The sequence below is a fragment of the Podarcis liolepis genome, assembly GCF_965112155.1.
Source record: "Podarcis liolepis genome assembly, chromosome: 15".
Lineage (NCBI taxonomy): Eukaryota > Metazoa > Chordata > Lepidosauria > Squamata > Lacertidae > Podarcis > Podarcis liolepis.
Genome location: NC_139566.1, coordinates 25,226,129 through 25,236,232, shown reverse-complemented (window position 1 = coordinate 25,236,232; position 10,104 = coordinate 25,226,129). Strand labels below are relative to the sequence as shown.

Below are 10,104 nucleotides of genomic sequence, written 5' to 3'. Positions count from 1 at the left end.
GTTGCAGGGTTTTAAGCTGGGGCAATCCGAATAAGATCCACTGTTTGACTATTGATTAAAAAAAAAACCCACCTTAAAATGTATTTTATATAATTGACTTTTTATTTCTATTCTTTGTATATCGTATTGTTGTTTTATTGCTATGGCCGATGGCTGACGCAAATAAAGATCCATTCATTCCTTGGGTAGGGGAGAAAGGTGAGATATCAATGCAATAAATTTATCGATGCAATAAACTGGCGCCACTTCCTTCCTGCAGCAGCTCAGCAGGCAAAAATCCAGCAGGCGAAGCTCCCTCCACTAAATTCTCTCTCCCCAAGCGTCGCATGATCGGGCGGGCAAAACGGTGGTGACCCTTCTCCAGGTCATTTATGAGAGCAGCATGCTGGAGGAGATTCAGCTGAAGGGGTCTTATGTCCCATTATTATTATTATTATTACATTTATAGGGACACGGGTGGCGCTGTGGGTTAAACCACAGAGCCTAGGACTTGCCGATCAGAAGGTCAGTGGTTCGAATCCCTGCGACGGGATGAGCTCCCGTTGCTCGGTCCGTGCTCCTGCCAACCTAGCAGTTTGAAAGCACGTCAAAGTGCAAGTAGATAAATAGGTACCGCTCCAGCAGGAAAGTAAACGGCGTTTCCGTGCGCTGCTCTGGTTCGCCAGAAGCGGATTAGTCATGCTGGCCACATGACCCGGAAGCTGTACACCGGCTCCCTCGGCCAATAAAGCGAGATGAGCGCCGCAACCCCAGAGTCGGCCACGACTGGACCTAATGGTCAGGGGTACCTTTACCTTTACCTATTACACTGGTACCTCGGATTAAGTACTTAATTCGTTCCGGAGGTCCGTTCTTAACCTGAAACTGTTCTTAACCTGAAGCACCACTTTAGCTAATGGGGCCTCCTGCTGCTGCTGCACAGTTTCTGTTCTCATCCTGAAGCAAAGTTCTTAACCTGAAGCACTATTTCCGGGTTAGCGGAGTCTGTAACCTGAAGCGTATGTAACCTGAAGCGTATGTAATCTGAGGTATCACTGTACATTTATACCTCATCCTTCCACAGAGGAGCTCAGACTTGCATACATGCTTTCCCTCCCTCTCCACTTTATCCTCACAATAAAGGTAGGTTAGATTGAGAGACAACTGACTGTCCCAAGGTCACCCAGAGGGGTTCATGCCTGGATGTGGGTCTTCCAGGTTCTTTGCAGACACACTAGCCAGGGCTGGTGTATACTGGGAGGTCAACGTCTGGTGGGGTGCAGGCTACAGGCAAAGAATAAATTAAGAGTGTCAAACTATGAGCTGCGAGGGACCAGGGTTCAAATTCCCACATGGCTCTGTGCTGCTCACTGCTTACTCGCCTTGGGTCCCAGTCACCATCTCTTAGCCTAGCTTATATTGTGACGATAATATGGAGCAGGGTCCAGCCATTGAACCACCCTGAGTTTCCTTGGGAAATATAAATGCAATTAAATAAAAATGAAGCCAGGCAGCTGCAGCTTTGACTATCCGCAGAGCTATAATTTCCATCACCCTTAAAAAAACTGCAGTCCTCAAGATTCTTTTGGGGGAGAAATACAGTAATGTGCTTTCGGGACACAGTGTGTTCGCAGCTTGAACAGAAATGAAACCGGAAAAGGGCGCTGATGGCTCAAATCTGAATCGCGTGATGGAGGCGAGTCCGTTCAGACCACGAGATGGCGCGCTTGTTAACACTATCTAGCAGGGGATTAAATGGGGATTAGATTTAGGCCGAGGCAGCTGTGTTTGAAATCCGAGCTGCCAAGTTCTCCAGTTCACTTTAGGGCAGGAAACGAGTTAAGGGGCTCCCGGGCAGGCAGACACGTGTCTCTATCTGCTCTCTCTGCTCCCCAGAAGTGGCTGTCTAACGGTAGGGCTTATTCCTAATTGCTTATTCATGTTCACGTTTGACACCCTCCTCCCTTTCATTTCAGTTAAAAACTCTCAGGATGGTTTCTAAAACAACGAGCAAACTAATTTTAATGAGGTTTTTTTTAATAAAAAACAACCCATGCAACAGGCTGACCACATAAACCCCCAAATCAGGAATCAAAATCTAACAGACGTCAGAAAATAAAAAATGTTTTCTTCTAGCACCAAAACAGATTATAAACTCAGCTGCCACTTAGCAGATTTCCATAGCTGGGACAGCATTCTAGAAAAAGGCTGTCTCTGTCCAGTCAGAAATATGCTATCCTCAAGCGATCCTAGCTCATAAAAAGATATCAGACGTGTTTGTAATTTTTGGGTATTAAATGTACTTGAGATCATAACTTGTGTGTTATGCCAGGAGCAAAACCTTCTTGACCAGTTGCCCCTGATTCCCACAAAAGCATGTGCCACAATAGAGGCGTGGCCTTCAAGGTATCACAGGTGTCTCTCTCGTTTTTCTTAATGAAAAAGCGGAACTCCCGGTTTAGGCTAATTGTAGATAAAGACAGGAATTGGCGCATGATCCCTAAATCAGCTCTTCCGCCCTTAACAAAGATGGCTAACACACTAGCCGGAAATGCCTCCCGTCCCATTTAGGTCCGCCTATGAAAGCACAGGCAGGTGGGCACATGATGTTGAGTGACAACCAGATATGAAGATACAAGAATCTGTTTGCATGCACGGTTCAAGAAGTAAAACAGAAACGGATTTTCATTTACAGTATTTTTAAAGAGGTATTTCCACCACTTCCTATGCAAGATCCCTTTAAAACTGGAATTGCAAGGAACAGGATTGCATGCAGCCTGTCACTGAACTGTAGAGATAATATGATCTCTCCCATTGAAAGGTACAGTTCTTTGTTTTCGTCATGTGGTTTGTCAGAGCTTGGTTTGCTTGAAATCCAATTCATTGTCTTCTTGGCTGTAAAAGTGAAGATGAATGATTGCTCTCTCCGGCTTAATTTGATACAGGAATCACTACCTCCAAGCCCTGAAGCCGGTTAGATGCACAAAATTAATAGTAAAGAGCACATGCATGCATTTATATTTTTAACAAATGAGTTTTATTTGTAAATATTTTGTTCAGGAACAGTAAGCACAAAGCAAAACAGATCTTTGGACGTCAGAAACTTCACACATTTTCTAAATGGTGGGTAGACCAAGTCAAAGAGCAAATACAATTAGGGTCTGCTTCTCCAGCTTGCTGTGACTGCCAACAAACACCCCTTTGCCCCAAACCCACAACCTTTGAAAGGAGGGCGAGGCACTTGCTGCATAGAGAGCCTCCCTCCCTCTGTTAAACCACACTGCCATTCCTCATGCTGTGAACTGTCGAGCGTGATGACCACTTACATTTTTATGTATATAAGGGAGAAAGTGGAAAAACAATCCATCTTCAGTACAGAGTAGTACTTTTGCCTTTTCAGAAAGAGGAGCACATATTCGGGAAAAATACATTTTCTATAAAATTTGCCATGCTGTGTCATCATCTGAGCATCGACTTCTCAGCTAAAGCAATGCTCTGAACCAGCCTTTGACAGCCCATCAGGTGTTTTGAGCTTCAGTCAGCTACAATCAGTACACAAAACATTGGGTGGAAGAGTGGCTGACGTTTTCTTAAGCTGGCCAAGACTGTTCCCACATCTCACGTACTAGCCTTGTAATGAGAACCTAGAGTTTGTTTCTAACCTCTAGGAATCATTAGCAGCTGCTAAGAGAAATGTTATCAGATCTTTGTGCAATACACCCACAAACACGTGTGTGTGTGTGTGTGTGTGTGTGTGCAGATACTGAGGATGATAAGTCCCAACGGGCTTTTGTTTTGTTTTTGAATTGCCTGTTGTGTAATTTGCAAATACGCCTCTCACTGGTTCCTGAAAGCTCATTACTAGGAACGATTATCTATTTTGCTTCCTCTTATTTCCTCATTTTCTTAAGCTGAGTTCTCCATATTTCCACATCCATTTGCACTTTTATTTTCAGCCCTCATGAGAATTCCTCAGCCTTTTAGAGCCTTTTACCACTTTATATACAGTGGTACCCCGCAAGACGAATGCCTCGCAAGACGGAAAACCCGCTAGACGAAAGGGTTTTCCGTTTTGGAGGCACTTCGCAAAACGAATTTCCCTATGGGCTTGCTTCGCAAGACGAAAGCCCATAGGGAAATCTCTGGGACAGCGGGGAAGCGCAACGCATTTAGAAGCGCTCGGGGAAAGCAGCGCACTTCGCTGCTTTGCCCAGAGTGCTTTTAAATACGGGCGGCGGTGAGGGAATCCCTTGGCCCCCCGCCGGACTTCCCGAAGCTCTTTTGAAGTCCGGCGGGGATCCAAGGGATTCCTTCCCAGCCGCCCGCGTTTAAAAGCACTCTGGGGAAAGCAGCGGGGGGTCCCGGGGAGGTTTTAAAATGCTGGGGGTCGGGAGCGAAGCGCTGCCGACCCCCAGCATTTTAAAACGCTGTTCCGAAGGGGGGAGGGGGGGCGGGAAGACCTGCCCCAGCCGCCCCACTTCGGAACGCTGTTCCGAAGGGGGGAGGGGGGCGGGAAGACCTGCCCCAGCCGCCCCACTTCGGAACGCTGTTCCGAAGGGGGGAGGGGGGGCGGGAAGACCTGCCCCAGCCGCCCCACTTCGGAACGCTGTTCCGAAGCGGGGAGGGGGGGCGGGAAGACCTGCCCCAGCCGCCCCGCTTCGGAACGCTGTTCCGAAGCGGGGCGGGGGGGCGGGAAGACCTGCCCCAGCCGCCCCACTTCGGAACGCTGTTCTGAAGCGGGGCGGGAACACCTTCTGAAGGCGGGCAGGGGGCGAAAGTCTTTGTCCCCCTGCCTGCCTTCCCAGGGGCTTTTAAATCGCCCCGGACAGCGGAGAAGTCCTCCGCTGTCCGGGGCGATTTTAAAATGCCGCCCGCCAGCATTTTAAGATCGCCCCGGACAGCGGAGAAGTCCTCCGCTGTCCCAGGGTTTTTTAAAATGCTGGGGGTGGGAAGAAAAGCCCTTGTCCCCCCCCCCCCCAGCCTTCAGAAGAGGTCCGGGGACAGACTGTCCCCGGACCTGGTCTGAAGGCGGTTTCCCTAGGAACGCATTAATTGATTTTCAATGCATTCCTATGGGAAACCATGCATCGCAAGACGAAAAAACCGCAAGACGAAGAGACTTGCGGAACGAATTAATTTCGTCTTGCGAGGCACCACTGTACACCTGTTCATATGCAATTTTACCTAATATACACAATTTTGTAAATCCACTCCCCTTCATATTTGTATGGCATTTTCACTAAGAGATACATTTTTCACACTCTGTACCCGTATATATGTATTTTGCACAAGTTACTTGACTGAAGACTTACACTACAAAATCCAGAGAAGTGCAAATTTCAAAGAATGGCTGTGTTTCCATTCTGGAAAATGCAGATTTGGAAGATACACCTTTAAAACATGAACTGAATTGCATTTCTCCCTCCTCCCCTACACATGTGGGCACTGTTCCCCATACTGTACAAGTTAGAGCTTCCTGGTTTTATGTGTTATGGTTTCAGTGCATTTGGGGGGGGGGTAGATATAAGTGCTAAGGATACAGGGATCCTTAAATCTGACTCCCAGTTATAAATATATTGGTAGTGACAGGGAAGTAGCTGGGTAGCGAAAACGCAGATGGAAAATGCATTGTCTGGTTGGCAAACAGTGAACCTGCTCAACCGGTTTCTGCACCCTGTGGATCTGCTATGTTTCTATCTGGCTAGTATTTCTGAGTCCAGTGTTAATGTCAGCCAATTTAAACAACAGATTTTTAGTAGTGTCTGCTCAGCTTCCCATCTGGGAGACCAAGCAGTCGCATTGAGGCCATTCCATTCGCTTAGAACAGAGGTCTTTAGTCTCTCCTTAACCCCAACTTCGGCCACCCAACTCAACTGGATTTATTGTATACAGTGGTACCTCTGGTTACACACGCTTCAGGTTACATACACTTCAGGTTACAGACTCTGCTAACCCAGAAATAGTGCTTCAGGTTAAGAACTTTGCCTCAGGATAAGAACAGAAATCGGGCTCCGGCGGCGCGGCAACAGCAGGAGGCCCCATTAGCTAAAGTGGTGCTTCAGGTTAAGAACAGTTTCAGGTTAAGAACAGACCTACGGAACGAATTAAATACTTAACCTGAGGTACCATTGTACATCTCTCTCTCCTCCTAAACAAGGACATGGAAATGAGATTGCAGAATGCAGCTGGTCATCAGAACTTGTAACCAATAACTCATAACTGAGCTTGCATTTTTTTTCTTCCCTCCCCGCTTATTTTTTCTTTTGTTCCATGTATGTATGTATGTTTGTTTAAGATTGCAAGACAGAAAGTAAGAAGTGCCTTTTTTCAATGATCTGTAAGCTATGATGGGAGACTTTCCCCCTTCCAGCTGATGAGTGGGATAAAAATTATTTAAATAAACCGGGTAGCGTTTTCTGGACTGTACCACTTTATGCTACATTTAGGGGAGTACACTTTTGAATATTCCACTCTCTGTTTTCTTTTTCAGAAATACATGCCACAAATAGTAACTGAGCACATTGCAATTGATTCAGAGGAGCCCTGTCATGCTCACCCCCCCCCCATGTAAGAGCACTTAAAAACCACAAAGACACCTTTCCCCATTGCCTGAAGTTTTGTAGTCCTTCCTTGTAGCCCTTCATATGTTGGACTCCATCTCCCATCAGCCCTAGCAGCCAATGGGGCTAAGAGTTAGGGGTCATGGGAGTTGTGGTCCAGGAACAACTAAAGAAGAGTTTGGATTTGATATCCCGCTTTATCACTACCCTGAGGAGTCTTAAAGCGGCTAACATTCTCCTTTCCCTTCCTCCCCCACAACAAACACTCTGTGAGGTGAGTGGGGCTGAGAGACTTCAGAGAAGTGTGACTGGCCCAAGGTCACCCAGCAGCTGCATGTGGAGGAGCGGAGACGCGAACCCGGTTCACCAGATTGTGAGTCCACTGCTCTTAACCACTACACCACACTGGCACCAGTTAAGGGAAGGCCTGGAGCAGAAAATTAACAATGCCTCTCTATCAGTTTATATTTTAGCTTCATGTTTCATTTTATCATTTTGATTGCATTGTTTTTAGGGTTTGCGACTATTAACTTCCTTAGGCGAGAGAAATAAGTCAACATAGGGAATGATTCCTCTGGAAGTTCTACACTATTGATGATATATTTTGTGGTTTTATATTTTGATTTTGTTCTGTGAACTGCCCTGAGACCTCCGAGTATAGGACAGTATTATATTATTATTATTATTATTATTATTATTATTATTATTATTATTATTATACCCCACAACCCCAACTGTAACAAATGACTCAAGTGTTGAACATGTGCTTGAGTTTGCTTCTTTTTCTCATCCCTCCTCATCTCCCTTTCCTTTTGTGATGCAACTTGTGCATGGTAAGCTTGCGGAACAGAGATTGTCTCATTCTTAATCTTTTCTGCAAGGTCCTGTTTTTATTCCCTCCCCCCTTCCCGAAAAACCCTACCATGAACAGACGTAGCCATGCATACCAACTCAGATGTTTATTAACATTTCTCATCTTCAAGGTAAATGAAAAACTAAAATTGAGGTGCGGGAGGGAGAAAAACAAAAGTGCTATGTTTCTGGACACTCTGGCCGAGACTTGGGCTTAGCTGCAAGCCCACAGTGAACGTGTCCATCGGGAAAACTTTATTTCCTTGGGCCTCCGGTTTTCCACGCGCTCAAAAATTTCGACAGAGAAGTTCATAAGCAAAGAGATAGGCAGGGAAGAAGGGGCCTCTTCCTAAGCTTTTCTCTCCCTCTCTGAAAATGTGTCGCAGGTACAACTTGACACCCCCTTGCTGAGCAAAGATCCCACAACCGCCCCCCCAAAAAACTAACTGAGGTAAGAACCTACCCTGTAAACTGCTTTTTTAAAAAATGTGCAGGATTTTCAGACATTCAGGACCAGTGCCATGCAGGCAGGTCCGGCTCACCTGTTGCAGGTGCACGGAGCGTAAACGAGGCAGGTGGATTTAAGGCAATCCATTAATAGAAGCAAGCCTTGCGTGGAGAGAGCCACCCCATCTTGCCCCCCCCCAATACATTTTTTGCTGAAACCTTCTCAGAGTTTGAGAGGTGCCTGCCGTTCCTGGGAACAGCCAGAACGAGGAGAGCGGAAAAGCAGCGCCTTCCAGTACAAGGCTGATGGCAGCCGCTTCTGACGGATGAGTCCCAGGCTACGCAGGCCTGGGCTTGAAAGGAAGGACTTTGCACCGGGCTCTGTGCGCTTGTGGAATTCACTGCAGAGGGCAGTGATGGGCAGTAAGGGGGGGTGGCTTTTTGAGGAAGGGTTAAACACATCCACAGAGCAGGCGTGGCCAACCTGCGGCCCTGCAGATGCCGTTGGATTCCCAACACCCACCAGTCCCGTCTGGGAGCATGGCCGATGGTCAGGAATGATGGGAGTTGTAGTCCAGCGACATCTGGAGGGCCCCGGGTTCACTCTAAAACAGCCAGAAAGGGATTTGTTATTTTGGTAAAGGACACACCAGAGCAGGGTCTTTTTGTGGACTACAATTCCCATCATCCCTGACCGCTGGGTCCAGCTGGCTAGGGCTGATGGGAGTTGTAGTCCAAAAAAAACCAGCTGGAGACCCAAGTTTGGGAAATCCTGTAGTAGAGAAATGTGGACGTGTTGGGTCAGGGCTGATGGGAGTTGTAGGCCAAAGCATCGGGAGAGCACTCAGTCCAGTCCGGCAAGGTGTCCCAAACCCCCCCCCCCGCTCTTTCAACCCTATGCCTACTGCAGGGGTGGGGAAATTGTGCTCCGAGGGCTACAGGCGGCCCTCAGCGTAATTTCAGAAGCCACCTGCATGCAACCAGTTCAGACCTCTGGCATGAGCAATCCATTGTGATCCCAGCAGCCTGGTGGGTTGGGGGGGCGGGGAGAGGAAGAGAAAGAAACAGTGGGGGGGGGAATAGAACGGGGTAGCCCTGCCCACCACTGGTCCGTGGCCTGTGACCAATTAGCCTTGAGGAAATGCAGCCCCACGCCAGAAGGAAGGCCCGTCAGGTCTCAGGCGCCATGTAAACACAGAGGCAGGGCTACAGAGCTTGAGAGACAGAAGGCAGCTCTCCTCTGCCCATTAGCGTTGCCAAATCAATCCCTGCTACCCTAAAAAAACTGCTGGTGGGGAACGTCCCACAGTAGGGACTGGAAGAGACCAACTGGTTTCCGTATCCAATTGCAAAAGTAATCCCCCCTAACCGCCCCAAATTAAATTCCCCCACCATCCTTGGGAATGTTCCTTCTACTCCTCTGCCCCATAAATCCACCCCTCCCAAGGGGAAGAAGCGTTTTTAGGATTTGTGGGGGGGGGGGGTTGCGGGTGGAGGGGAGAGAAAGCTCCATCAGGCGTGGTTAATCTTCAGCTCTTTTGTCTGTTCCTCCACCTTCTGGAAGTCGTCTTCCACTTTCTTGTCCGGAAGTAGCACTTCGACCGAGTAACTGATTTTCTTGGCATGGATGTAGCTGTACGTGTTGTCAAACCGCAGGACGTCTGCGTGGGCAGAGAAAACGGACAGCAAAGTGTCATATCAGGGCTGCCACTGCCCCTTTCCGAAACTCCCGGGAGCCCAGAGTGCCACCGAGCAAGTACAGTTGTGCCTTGGTCCTCGGACATTTTGGCTCTGAACGCCGAAAACGTGGAAGTGAATGTTCCAGTTTGCAAACGTTCTCTGCAGTGTCTGATGGCTGCAGGAAGCCACACTTTGGTTTCTGAATGTTTTGGAAGTCGAACGGACTTCCAGAATGGATTCCGTTCGACTTCCAAGGTACGACTATACAGTGGTACCTCTGGTTACGTACTTAATTCGTTCCGGAGGTCCATTCTTAACCTGAAACTGTTCTTAACCTGAGACACCACTTTAGCTAATGGGTCCTCCCGCTTCTGCCATGCCGCCAGAGCACGATTTCTGTTCTCATCCTGAAGCAAAGTTCTTAACCCGAGGTATTATTTCTGGGTTAGTGGAGTCTGTAATGTGAAGCGTATGTAACTCGAGGTACGACTGTACTATGTATATATATAAACGGCTTGGCTCCCAAACAAATTGGCTCCCAAACACCACAAACCTGGAAGTGAGTGTTCCAGTTTGCGAACGTTTT

The 10,104-nt window shown here is 47.8% G+C and overlaps 1 protein-coding gene and 1 long non-coding RNA gene across 2 annotated transcripts in view; one reads left to right on the top strand and one right to left on the bottom strand.

Annotated features, from left to right (window-relative positions):
• Positions 1-10,104, top strand: part of LOC310695047 — an 82,571-nt gene that overhangs the window by 2,174 nt on the left and 70,293 nt on the right. The window lies entirely within an intron of this gene.
• The window catches only part of SEC14L2 (SEC14 like lipid binding 2), a 39,795-nt gene continuing 37,174 nt past the window's right edge, over positions 7,484-10,104 (bottom strand). Inside the window, exon 12 of the mRNA XM_083478766.1 lies at positions 7,484-9,499. Coding sequence (XP_083334892.1) covers positions 9,351-9,499 — 149 coding nt within the window. The 3' untranslated portion in view covers positions 7,484-9,350. The remainder of the gene's footprint in view (positions 9,500-10,104) is intronic.